Consider the following 14,346-nt stretch of genomic DNA (forward strand, 5'->3'; position numbering starts at 1 on the left):
GGCATGCAGAAAGAAAGAAGAGGTGACAGAAAAAACTGGAGATTATATACCATTATGGAACATTTTGTAAGAGAGAGAGAGAGAGAGAGAGAGAGAGATATGCCAGAAAGCAGCTATGACATATAATACACAATAAACTATATTATAAATACACAATAAACAAGTTATGCATTCTTGTACTCTTACATGGGTATGACCGCACATAAAAATCCCCCCTTCCTTCCCAACCTCAGCCTCACGAACCTTACAGTACCCCTAGTTCCTCAAACCCATTTCCATCACTGCCTGTGACCTGCGTGGGTTTTCTCCGGGTGCTCCGGTTTCCCCCCACACTCCAAAGACGTACAGGGTTGCAGGTTAATTGGCTTGGTATGAATGTAAATTGTCCCTCGTGTGTGTAGGGTAGTGTTAGTGGGTGCTAAAACCAGGGGAAAAGGAACTGCAGGTGCTGGGTTTTATACCAAAGATAAGACACAAAGTGCTGGAGTAACTGAGCGGGACAGGCAGAGGCAGAGGAAGGGGCAGGGGCAGGGGCAGGGGCAGGGGCAGAGGCAGGGGCAGGGGCAGGGGCAGGGGGAGGGGCAGGGGGAGGGGCAGGGGGCAGGGGCAGGGGGAGGGGCAGGGGCAGGGGCAGGGGCAGGGGCAGGGGCAGGGGCAGGGGCAGGGGGAGGGGCAGGGGGAGGGGCAGAGGCAGGGGGAGGGGCAGGGGCAGGGGCAGGGGCAGGGGCAGGGGGAGGGGCAGGGGGAGGGGCAGGGGGCAGGGGCAGAGGCAGGGGCAGGGGCAGGGGCAGGGGGAGGGGCAGGGGGAGGGGCAGAGGCAGGGGCAGGGGCAGAGGCTGGGGCAGGGGGAGGGGCAGGGGCAGGGGCAGGGGCAGAGGCAGGGGGAGGGGCAGGGGCAGGGGAGGGGCAGGGGGAGGGGGAGGGGGGAGGGGCAGGGGCAGAGGCAGGGGGAGGGGCAGGGGCAGAGGCAGGGGGCAGGGGGCAGGGGCAGGGGCAGGGGCAGGGGGAGGGGGCAGGGGCAGGGGGAGGGGGCAGGGGCAGGGGGAGGGGGAGGGGCAGGGGCAGAGGCAGGGGGAGGGGCAGGGGGAGGGGCAGGGGCAGGGGGCAGGGGGCAGGGGCAGGGGGAGGGGGAGAGGCAGGGGGCAGGGGGCAGGGGCAGGGGGAGGGGAGGGGCAGGGGCAGGGGCAGGGGCAGGGGCAGGGGCTGGGGCAGGGGGAGGGGCAGGGGGAGGGGGAGGGGCAGGGGGAGGGGCAGGGGCTGGGGCAGGGGCTGGGGCAGGGGGAGGGGCAGGGGGAGGGGGAGGGGCAGGGGGCAGGGGGAGGGGCAGAGGCAGGGGGCAGGGGCAGGGGAGGGGCAGGGGCAGGGGCTGGGGCAGGGGGTGGGGCAGGGGGCAGGGGCAGAGTCTCTGGAGGGAAGGAACGGGACCTTTCGTCAGACTCGATTTCCGTGGAGTTTAAATGTTTAAAATGTATTTGAAAGATCAGTCAGGAAATGAGAAATTCCCCGAGTGGGCGGAATCAGACTCACCAGAAACAACACAGGAGGAGGGAGGGGGAGGGAGGGAGGGAGGGAGGGGAGACGGGTAGCGAGAGGTAGGGAGATGGAGGGAGAGAGGGAGGAGAGGGAGGTAGGGAGATGGAGGGGGGAGAGGGGGGAGAGGGAGGGGGAGGGGGGAGAGGGAGGGGGAGGGGGGAGAGGGAGGGGGAGGGGGAGAGGGAGGGGGAGGGGAGGAGAGGGAGGGGAGGAGAGGGAGGGAGGGGAGGAGAGGGAGGGGAGGAGAGGGAGGGAGGGGAGGAGAGGGAGGGAGGGGAGGAGAGGGAGGGAGGGGAGGAGAGGGAGGGAGAGGAGAGGGAGGGAGGGGAGAGGGAGGGAGGGGAGGGGGGGGAGAGGGAGGGAGGGGAGGGGGAGGAGAGGGAGGGAGGGGAGAGGGAGGGAGGGGAGAGGGAGGGAGGGGGAGAGGGAGGGAGGGGGAGAGGGGGGGGAGAGGGAGGGAGGGGGAGAGGGAGGGAGGGGGAGAGGGAGGGAGGGGGAGAGGGAGGGAGGGGGAGAGGGAGGGAGGGGAGGAGAGGGGGGGAGGGGGAGGGGGAGAGGGAGGGGGAGGAGATGGAGGGAGGGAGGGAGGGGAGGAGAGGGAGAGAGAGGAGGAGAGGGGGAGGGGGGAGGAGAGGGGGGGGAGGAGAAGCGGGGAGGAGAAGGGGGGAGGAGAAGGGGGAGAAAGGGGGAGGAGAGGGGGGAGGAGAGGGGGAGGGGGAGGGAGAGGAGGAAGGAGGGGGAGGGAGGGAAGGAGGAGAGGGGGAGGGAGAGAGAGGGGGAGGGAGAGAGAGGGGGAGGAAACACAGTTGGAAGCCCCCCCCCCCCCCCCCTCCCCCTCCTCAATGTACTCACCGCCCGCCCTTACGAAGTCCCCGGTCACTGCTGCTTCCTGTAACAGTGTGTCGCTGGCTACACTGGGCCCCGGCTACACTGTAGCAATATTCCGCTGGCTACACTGTAGTTGCGTGTCGCTGGCTACACTGGGCTCTGACTACACTGTAGCAATTTTCCCGCTGGCTACACTGTAGCAGTGTGTCGCTGGCTACACTGGGCCCTGGCTACACTGTAGCAGTGTGTCGCTGGCTACACTGTAGCAGTGTGTCGCTGGCTACACTGGGCCCTGGCTACACTGTAGCCATGTTTGTGGGCGGCTGCAGCAGCGCCTGTATCGCGATGCTGTGCAGTGGGGCGGTCGCTGGGGCTGTTAGTGTTGCTGTTGCTGCCACTCAGTGGCACATCATCCTCACATCATCCTCACTCACACCATCCTCACACCATCCTCACATCATCCTCACATCATCCTCACTCACACCATCCTCACATCATCCTCACATCATCCTCACATCATCCTCACTCACACCATCCTCACATCATCCTCACACCATCCTCACATCATCCTCACACCATCCTCACATCATCCTCACTCACACCATCCTCACATCATCCTCACCCACACCATCCTCACACCATCCTCACACCACGCTGTCTGCCCGCTGTATTAACCCACACAGGGAGCTGCGGATGCTGCCTGACCCTCACAACCCCGCACAGGGAAACATCCACACACTCACACACAAGCAACTGCAGACGTGTGGGGAGCAACTGCAAGTTCCACGACCCACTTCCACTCCCAACAACTTGTGGACTGCAGGTGCTGGTTTGAAACCAAATGCTGGAGTAACTCAGCGGGACAGGCAGCATCTCTGGGTTGGAATGGCCCATCCCTTGTCCCCAGAGACGTTGCCTGTCCCGCTGAGTTACTCCAGCATTTTGTGCCTGTCTCTGGTGTCAACCAGCATCTGCAGTTCCTTCCTACAAAGTAACTGATCAGTTTGGTCGACACAATGATGCTGGAGTAACTCAGCTGGTCAGGCAGCATCTCTGGAGAGAAGGAATGGGCGACGTTTTGGGTTGAGACCCTTCTTCAGACTGGCAATCTTTCCTCTTGCCTCCCAGTCCTGATGCAGAGTCTGGAACCGCAATGTCCACCTGCACCTTGAGTTTCATAGAAACATAGACAACAGGTGCAGGCGGAGGCCATTTGGCCCTTCGAGCCAGCACCACCATTCATTGTGATCATGGCTGATCATCCACAATCAGTAACCCGTGCCTGCCTTCCCCCCATATCCCTTGATTCCGCTAGCCCCTAGAGCTGTAGCTAACTCTCTTTTAAATTCATCCAGTGAATCGGCCTCCACTGCCCTCTGTGGCAGAGAATTCCACAAATTCACAACTCTCTAGGTGAAAAGGTTTTTTCTCATCTTGGTTTTAAATGTCCTCCCCTTTATTCTTAGACTGTGATTGGGGAACGGTCTGTTTAACCCCCTCTCAGCAAAGATGCTTAATGGGGAAAGGATCTGTGTCTCAGGGTGTCAATAGACAATAGGTGCAGGAGGAGGCCATTCAGCCCTTCAAGCCAGCACCGCCATTCAATGTGATCATGGCTGATCATTCTCAATCAGTACCCCGTTCCTGCCTTCTCCCCATACCCCCTGACTCCACTATCCTTAAGAGCTCTATCTAGCTCTCTCTTGAATGCATTCAGAGAATTGGTCTCCACTGCCTTCTGAGGCAGAGAATTCCACAGATTCACAACTCTGATTGAAAAAGTTTTTCCTCATATCATATCATATCATATATATACAGCCGGAAACAGGCCTTTTCGGCCCACCAAGTCCGTGCCGCCCAGCGATCCCCGCACATTAACACTATCCTACACCCACTAGGGACAATTTTTACCTTTTCCCAGCCAATTGACCTACATACCTGTACGTCTTTGGAGTGTGGGAGGAAACCGAAGATCTCGGAGAAAACCCACGCAGGTCACGGGGAGAACGTACAAACTTCTTACAGTACAGCACCCGTAGTCAGGATCGAACCTGAGTCTCCGGCGCTGCATTTGCTGTAAAGCAGCAACTCTACCGCTGCGCTACCGCAGTTCTAAATGGCCTACCCCTTATTCTTAAACTGTGGCCCCTTGTTCTGGACTCCCCCAACATTGGGAACATGTTTCATATAACATATAACATATAACAACTACAGCATGGAAACAGGCCTGTCCGGCCCTACCAGTCCACGCCGACCATTCTCCCTGACCTAGTCTCATCTACCTGCTCTCAGACCATAACCCTCCAATCCCCTCCTATCCATATACCTATCCAATTTACTCTTAAATAATAAAATCGAGCCAGCCTCCACCACTTCCACCGGAAGCCCATTCCATACAGCCACAACCCTCTGAGTAAAGAAGTTCCCCCTCATGTTACCCCTAAACCTTTGTCCCTCAATTCTGAAGCTATGTCCCCTTGTTGGAATCTTCCCCACTCTCAAAGGGAAAAGCCTACCCACGTCAACTCTGTCCGTCCCTCTCAAAATTTTAAAAACCTCTATCAAGTCCCCCCTCAACCTTCTACGCTCCAAAGAATAAAGACCCAACCTATTCAACCTCTCTCTGTAGCCTAAGTGCTGAAACCCAGGCAACATTCTAGTAAATCTCCTCTGTACCCTCTCCATTTTGTCGGCATCCTTCCTATAATTTGGCGACCAGAACTGCACACCATACTCCAGATTCGGCCTCACCAATGCCCTGTACAATTTCAACATTACATCCCAACTTCTATACTCGATGCTCTGATTTATAAAGGCAAGCATACCAAACGCCTTCTTCACCACCCTATCCACATGAGATTCCACCTTCAGGGAACAATGCACAGTTATTCCCAGATCCCTCTGTTCCACTGCATTCCTCAATTCCCTACCATTTACCCTGTACGTCCTATTTTGATTTGTCCTACCAAAATGCAGCACCTCACACTTATCAGCATTAAACTCCATCTGCCATCTTTCAGCCCACCCTTCCAAAAGGCCCAAGTCTCTCTGTAGACTTTGAAAATCTACCTCACTATCAACTACTCCACCTATCTTAGTATCATCTGCATATTTACTAATCCAATTTGCCACACCATCATCCAGATCATTAATGTAAATGACAAACAACAGTGGACCCAACACAGATCCTTGGGGCACTCCACTAGACACTGGCCTCCAACCTGACATACAATTGTCAATCATTACCCTCTGGTATCTCCCATTCAGCCATTGTTGAATCCATCTTGCAACCTCACTATTAATACCCAACGATTTAACCTTCTTAATCAACCTTCCATGTGGAACCTTGTCAAATGCCTTACTGAAGTCCATATAGACAACATCCACAGCCTTGCCCTTATCAATTTCCCTGGTAACCTCTTCAAAAAATTCAAGAAGATTAGTCAAACATGACCTTCCAGGCACAAATCCATGTTGACTGTTTCTAATCAGGCCTTGATTATCCAAATAATTATATATATTGTCCCTAAGTATCTTTTCCATTAATTTTCCCACCACAGACGTCAAACTAATAGGTCTATAATTGCTAGGTTTACTTTTAGAACCTTTTTTAAACAAAGGCACAACATGCGCAATGCGCCAATCTTCCGGCACCATCCCTGTTTCTAATGACGTTTGAAATATTTCCGTCATAGCCCCTGCTATTTCTGCACTAACTTCCCTCAATGTCCTAGGGAATATCCTATCAGGACCTGGAGACTTATCCACTTTTATATTCTTCAAAAGTGTCCATACCTCCTCTTCTTTAATCCTCCTAATTTCCATCACTACTCTACTTGTTTCGCTTACCTCACATAATTCAATATCCTTCTCCTCGGTAAATACCGAAGAAAGGAAATTGTTTAATATCTCCCCCATTTCTTCCGGCTCAGCACATAGCTGTCCACTCTGACTCTCTAATGGACCAATTTTATCCCTCACTATCCTTTTGCTATTGACATATCTGTAGAACCCCTTGGGGTTTACTTTTACATTACTTGCCAAAGCAGCCTCATATCTTTTTTTCGCTTTTCTAATTTCCTTTTTAAGATTCCTTTTACATTCTTTATATTCCTCAAAAACCTCATTTACTCCCTGCCGCTTATATTTATTGTATATCTCCCTCTTTTTCCGAACCAAGTGTCCAATTTCCCTGGAAAACCACGGCTCTTTCAAATTATTATTCTTTCCTTTCCACCGAACAGGGACATCTCTTTCCTGCCTCTAACGTGTCCAACCCCTTAATAATCTTATATGTTTCGATAAGATCCCCTCTCATCCTTATAGATTCCAGTGTATACAAGCCTAGTCGCTCCAGTCTTTCAACATATGACAGTCCCACCATTCCGGGAATTAACCTAGTGAACCTACGCTGCACGCCCTCAATAGCAAGAATATCCTTCCTCAAATTTGGAGACCAAAACTGCACACAGTACTCCAGGTGCGATCTCACCAGTGCCCAGTACAACTGTAGAAGGACCTCTTTGCTCCTATACTCAACTCCTCTTGATATGAAGGCCAACATTCCATTGGCTTTCTTCACTGCCTGCTGTACCTGCATGCTTCCTTTCAGTGACTGATGCACTAGGACACCCAGATCTCGTTGAACATCCCCTCTTCCTAACTTGACACCATTCAGATAATAATCTGCCTTTCTATTCTTACTTCCAAAGTGAATAACCTCACACTTATCTACATTAAACTGCATCTGCCATGTATCCGCCCACTCACACAACCTGTCCAAGTCACCCTGCAGCCTTATTGCATCTTCCTCACAATTCACACTACCCCCCAGCTTAGTATCATCTGCAAATTTGCTAATGGTACTTTTAATCCCTTCATCTGTCATTAATGTATATCGTAAATAGCTGGGGTCCCAGCACCGAACCTTGCGGTACCCCACTGGTCACTGCCTGCCATTCCGAAAGGGACCCATTTATCCCCACTCTTTGCTTTCTGTCTGTCAACCAATTTTCTATCTATGTCAGTACCCTACCCCCAATACCATGTGCTCTAATTTTGCCCACTAATCTCCTATGTGGGACCTTGTCGAAGGCTTTCTGAAAGTCGAGGTAAACCACATCCACTGACTCTCCCCTGTCAATTTTCCTAGTTACATCCTCAAAAAATTCCAGTAGATTTGTCAAGCATGATTTCCCCTTCGTAAATCCATGCTGACTGGGAATGATCCTGTTACTGCTATCCAAATGCTCAGCAATTTCGTCTTTTATAATTGACTCCAGCATCTTCCCCACCCCTCCAAAGACGTACAGGTATGTAGGTTAATTGGCTGGGTAAATGTAAAAATTGTCCCTAGTGGGTGTAGGATAGTGTTAATGTACGGGGATCACTGGGCGGCACGGACTTGGAGGGCCGAAAAGGCCTGTTTCCGGCTGTAGATATATGATATGATATGATATGATGTCAGACTAACTGGTCTATAATTACCCATTTTCTCTCTCCCTCCTTTCTTAAAAAGTGGGATAACATTTGCTATCCTCCAATCCACAGGAACTGATCCTGAATCTATAGAACATTGAAAAATGATCTCCAATGCTTCCACTATTTCTAGAGCCACCTCCTTAAGTACCCTGGGATGCAGACCATCAGGCCCTGGGGATGTATCAGCCTTCAGTCCCATCAGTCTACCCAAAACCATTTCCTGCCTAATGTGGATTTCCTTCAGTTCCTCCATCACCCTAGGTTCTCCGGCCCCTAGAACATTTGGGAGATTGTGTGTATCTTCCTCAGTGAAGACAGATCCAAAGTAACGGTTTAACTCGTCTGCCATTTCTTTGTTCCCCATAATAAATTCCCCTGCTTCTGTCTTCAAGGGACCCACATTTGCCTTGACTATTTTTTCCTCTTCACGTACCTAAAAAAACTTTTGCTATCCTCCTTTATATTATTGGCTAATCCCTTCATCCAATGTATATTGTAAATAGCTGCGGTCCCAGCACCGAGCCTTGCGGTACCCCATAGCTGCGGTCCCAGCACCGAGCCTTGCGGTACCCCATTAGTCACTGCCTGCCATTCTGAAAGGGACCCATTTATCCCCACTCTTTGCTTTCTGTCTGCCAACCAATTCTCTATCCATGTCAGTACCCTACCCCCAATACCATGTGCTCTAATTTTGCCCACTAATCTCCTATGTGGAACCTTGTCGAAGGCTTTCTGAAAGTCGAGGTACACCACATCCACCGGCTCTCCCCTGTCAATTTTCCGAGTTACATCCTCAAAAAATTCCAGAAGATTAGTCAAGCACGATTTCCCCTTCGTAAATCCATGCTGACTCGGAACAATCCTGTTACTGCTATCCAAATGCTCCGCAATTTCGTCTTTTATAATTGACTCCAGCATCTTCCCCACCACTGATGTAAGACTAACTGGTCTATAATTTCCCGTTTTCTCTCTCCCTCCTTTCTTAAAAAGAGGGATAACATTAGCTACCCTGCAATCCACAGGAACTGATCCTGAATCTATAGAACATTGGAAAATGATCACCAATGCATCCACGATTTCTAGAGCCACCTCCTTAAGTACCCTGGGATGCAGACCATCAGGCCCTGGGGATTTATCAGCCTTCAGTCCCATCAGTCTACCAACACCATTTCCTGTCTAGTGTGGATTTCCTTCAGTTCCTCCGTCACCCTAGGATCTCTGTCCACTAGAACATCTGGGAGATTGTTTGTATCTTCCTTAGTGAAGACAGATCCAAAGTGCCGGTTCAACTCGTCTGCCATTTCCTCGTTCCCCATAATAAATTCCCTTGCTTCTGTCTTCAAGGGACCCACATTTGCCTTGACTATTTTTTTCCTCTTCACGTACCTAAAAAAGCTTTTACTATCCTCCTTTATATTATTGGCTAGTTTACCCTCGTACCTCATCTTTTCTCCCCGTATTGCCTTTTTAGTTATCTTCTGTTGCTCTTTAAAAGAGTCCCAATCCTCTGGCTTCCCACTCTTCTTTGCTTTGTTGTACTTCTTCCCTGTTATTTTTATGCTGTCCTTGACTTCCCTTGTCAGCCATGGGTGCCTCTTACTCCCCTTAGAATCTTTCCTCCTCTTTGGGATAAATTGATCCTGCAACTTCTGCATTATTCCCAGGAATACCTGCCATTGCTGTTTTACCGTCTTCCCTGCTAGGGCCTCCTTCCAGTCAATTCTGGCCAGCTCCTGCCTCATGCCTCCGTAATCCCCTTTGCTATACTGTAATACTGACACTTCCGATTTTCCCTTCTCCTTCTCAATTTGTAGAGTAAAACTTATCATATTGTGATTTTTTAAAAAGATTTAGAGATACAGCTCGGAAACAGGCCCTTCGGCCCACCGAGTCTACACCGCCCAGCGATCCCCACACAGCCCACCGAGTCCGCGCCGCCCAGCGATCCCCGCACACTAACACTATCCTACACACACACACTAGGGACAATTTTTACATTTTACCCAGTTAATTAACCTACAAACCTGTATGTCTTTTGGAGTGATCACTGCCTCCTAATGGCTCTTTTACCTTGAGTTCCCTTGAGGTTATGGGGACAAGGCAGGAGAGTGGGGTTGAGAGGGAGAGATGGATCAGCCATGATTGAATGGCTGGAGTAGACTTGATGGGCCGAATGGCCTAATTCTGCTCCTGCAAATTATGAACATGGATTTTTAATCTGTAAGGAAACCATGCCTGTCTTCAACACCAGAGGGCAGTGTCTGCCTTCCCTCTGTGTTGCTCCTTGCTGTCCACACTCCACACTGAGAAAGGTTTCTCATTCATCTAAGCTGCTGGTTTTCCACTCAGCGATCCCTCTGAATCTAATGGATTGTTCTTCCCCCAGCCAACCACGATCTATTCTACATTTTCCTTGAACTACGTCTCCTTTGATAGACAATAGACAATAGGTGCAGGAGGAGGCCATTCGGCCCTTCGAGCCAGCACCTCCATTCAATGTGATCATGGCTGATCATTCTCAATCAGTACCCCGTTCCTGCCTTCTCCCCATACCCCCTGACTCAGCTATCCTTAAGAGCTCTATCTAACTCTCTCTTGAATGTATTCAGAGAATTGGCCTCCACTGCCTTCTGAGGCAGAGAATTCCACAGATTCACAACTCTCGTTTCACACCTCACCCTCCCATATCTCTGTGTGACGACCCCCCACCCCGACTCTCAGTCAGAACAAGGGTCTCGACCCGAAACGTCACGCGTTCCTTCCCTCCAGAGATGCTGCCTGACCTGCTGAGTTACTCCAGTATTTTGTGCCTTACCTTCAATGTAAACCAGCACCTGCAGTTCCTTCCTACGCGAGACAGACTAACCTCTTAATGGAGGAGCAGTGGGAAAAGGAAAATAATAAAAGTTTGTTCTTTGCTACCACAGTTTCTCAAAGTTCAGTCCAGCTCAGAGTGTTTTACAGTATTGATGATGATGGTAGTTTATTGTCACTTGTACTGAGTGTTGTGTTCAGCTCTGGGCACCGTGTTATCGGAAAGATGTTGGCAAGCTGGAAAGGGTACAGAGAAGATTTACAAGGATGTTGCCAGGACTCGAGGGAGAGGTTGAGTAGGCTGGGACTTTATTCCTTGGAGTGCTGGAGGATGAGGGGGTGATCTTATAGAGGTGTACAAAACCATGAGAGGAATGGATCAGGAAGACGCACAGAGTCTCATGCCCAGAGTAGGGGAATCGAGGACCAGAGGACATAGGTTTAAGGTGAAGGGGAAAAGATTTAATAGGAATCTGAGGGGTAACTTTTTCACACAAAGGGTGATGGGTGTATGGAATGAGCTGCCAGAGGAGGTGGTTGAGGCTGGGACTATCCCAACGTTTAAGAAACAGTTAGACAGGTACATGGATAGGACAGGTTTGGAGGGATATGGACCAAGCGCAGGCAGGTGGGACTAGTGTAGATGGGGCATGTTGGCCGGTGTGGACAAGTTGGGCCGAAGGGCCTGTTTCCACACTGTGTCACTCTGTGACTTTAATTTTTTTCCCATCAGGCGGACACAAAGTCTTTTACATTCCCCTTACGGACAATCTGCAGGATTTCAAAATTCAAGTTGGACCAGGGTTGCCAACTTCCTCACTCCCAAATATGGGACAAAGGGTGACATCACCGCCCCGCGCCCCACGTGGCCTCACCCAGCCAGCGGCCACGTGCTCCCGCTCCACCAATGGCGGCCGCCCGGGCCGGGAGCACGTGGCCGCTGGCTGGGTGAGGTCACGTGGGGCGCGGGGCGGTGACGTCACCCTTTGTCCCGTATTTGGGAGTGAGGAAGTTGGAAACCCCCTACTAATACGGGACAAGGGCGGTCCCGTACGGGACAAACCAATGTAGACCAAAATACGGGATGTCCCGGCTAATACGGGACTGTTGGCAACCCTAAATTGGACGTGAGGAGTTGCTGCCTGGTCCATTCCCTGAAGCTGCCTTGCCCGTTACTCCAGCACACTGTGCCTTCTCTCCGATCCATCCCGTCCTGTCACACATTCACCCACACTGGTACAGACAGGTACTCACACACATGTACACACACACACACACTCAAGCGTACACACACACACAAATGCACACATACTCGCATATACACTGACAAATGGACACACACAGCTACAGGCACAAGCAGATTTACACATCGATTGCATACAACATACGTGAAAGATATTCACAGACACACAGTCATGTGTATAGGTGATTTAAACAGGCCACACACGTACACACACACACACACACACACACACACACGTACGCACACGCACACACACTGAAACACACACTCACACACACACTGAAACACACACTCACAAACACACTCACACACTCACACACACACACACTCACAAACACACACACACACTCACAAACACACATACACACACGCACACACACACGTACGCACACGCACACGCACTGAAACACACACTCACACACACACACTGAAACACACACTCACACACACACACACACACACACACACACACACACACACACACACACACACACACACACACACACACACACACACACTCACACACACACACACACTCACAAACACACACACACACACTCACACACACACTCACACACACTCAAACTCACACACCAACACAGATTTGGACACATACATTTAGACATTCTCACACCCACACACACAAACACTTAGACACACACACGCACACACACACCACACACACACACACACCCCACACGCACACACTTAGACACACACACACACATTTAGACACTCCATTCCCGTTCTCTGTTGCAAGACATCCCATGATTGGCTGCCGTGCCGGCCAACATGTGATGCTCCTGACACAGCTTCACACACAGAGGCTGCCAGCCCACAGCCCACAGCCCACAGCCCACAGCCCACAGCCCACAGCCCACAGCCCACAGCCCACAGCCCACAGCCCACAGCCCACAGCAAGCATCTCCTCTCCTCTGTGCCCTCCCCTCCCCTGCTCTCCCAGCATCAGTACCACAGTGAGCATTGCTCCTCCTCCCCTCTGCTCTCATCTCCTCCTCTCCCTCTGGGCACCCAGTTGCTCCCAACCTCACCACAGCGAGCATCTCTCCTCTCAGCACCACAGTGAGCATCGCATCTCTCCTCTCTCCACCAACTCTCTTCCTCTCTCCTCTCCCAGCCTCAGCACCACAGTGACATCACCGCTTCTCTCCTCTCTCCTCTCTCCTCTCTCCTCTCCTCCTCTCTCCTCTCTCCCCTCTCCCCTCTCCTCTCTCCTCTCTCCTCTCTCCTCTCTCCTCTCTCCTCTCTCCTCTCTCCTCTCTCCTCTCTTCTCCTCTCTCCTCTCTCCTCTCTCCTCTCTCCTCTCTCCTCTCCTGCAACATGGCCAGCACCATTCACGGCGTAGAACCGGAATCTACAGGGAACGAGCCTGTCAAATTCATCAGGTAAGCAGCAGGCAGCTCAGAGCGTACCAGCACAGTGTTACTTTGCTGCTGACAATGCTGCCAGATGTGCACTGTGCAAACTGTATCGGTACACGCGGTTTGCAAAGCTGTCTGCCTTGGATAACCTCTGTCTGTTTCGGATTCAAACCCGATGCATTTACAAAGGGTGTGTAGGGAGGAACTGCAGGTGCTAGTTTAAACCGAAGACAGACACAAAAATACTGGAGTAACTCAGCGAGTCAGGCAGCGTGTCTGGAGAATAGGAACCGGTGACGTTTCGGGTCGAGACTTGAAGAAGGGTCTTGAGCTGAAACGTCACCCATTCCTTCTCTCCAGAGATGCTGCCTGACCCGCTGAGATACTCTGGCTCTGTGTGCCTGTCTCGGCATTTAGACGGTGACTGTGGGAGGTCTCTCAACAAATAGCACGGTGGCGCAGCGGGTAGAGCTGCTGCCTCACGGTGCCAGAGACCCGGGTTCGATCCTGACTACGGGCGCTGTCTGTACGGAGTTTGCACGTTCTCCCCGTGACCAGCGTGGGTTTTCTCCAGGTGCTCCGGTTTCCTCCCACACTCCAAAGAGGAGCGGGTTTGTGGGTTAATTGGCTTCGGTAAAAATTGTAAATCGTCCCCAGTGTAGGATAGCGTTAGTGCGCGGGGATCGCTGGTCGGCGCGGAATCAGTGGGGTGAAGGGACTGTTTCTGTGCTGTATCTCTAAAGTCTAAAGAGTTAATTTGCTTGTTAATTGCTTTCAAGGAAGGAGATCTGTCATTATTATTCAGTCTGGCCGAGATGTGACTCTAAACCCATTGTGGTTGACTTCCCACTAAAGTGGACGGAAGGCAATTAGAGATTCGGAATAAACACGAACCTTGCCAGTGATATGTTCATCCAATGAGTGAATTAATGTTTTGTGTTTTAGTTATTAGTTTTAGAGACACAATGAATGGGTCGACTGGGCTTGTGTTCACTGGAATTTAGAAGGATGAGAGGGGATCTTATAGAAACATATAAAATCCTTAAAGGATTGGACAGGCTAGAT

The 14,346-nt window shown here is 51.4% G+C and overlaps 1 protein-coding gene across 1 annotated transcript in view; it reads left to right on the top strand.

Moving 5' to 3' along the window:
* Nucleotides 1-12,749: 12,749 nt before the first annotated feature.
* yjefn3 (YjeF N-terminal domain containing 3) overlaps nt 12,750-14,346 on the top strand; it is a 55,467-nt gene continuing 53,870 nt past the window's right edge. The window contains exon 1 of the mRNA XM_078424149.1: nt 12,750-13,305. Within this exon, the coding sequence (XP_078280275.1) occupies nt 13,241-13,305 (65 nt within the window). The 5' untranslated portion in view covers nt 12,750-13,240. The remainder of the gene's footprint in view (nt 13,306-14,346) is intronic.

The sequence above is a fragment of the Rhinoraja longicauda genome, chromosome 28, assembly GCF_053455715.1.
Source record: "Rhinoraja longicauda isolate Sanriku21f chromosome 28, sRhiLon1.1, whole genome shotgun sequence".
Taxonomy (NCBI): Eukaryota; Metazoa; Chordata; class Chondrichthyes; order Rajiformes; family Arhynchobatidae; genus Rhinoraja; species Rhinoraja longicauda.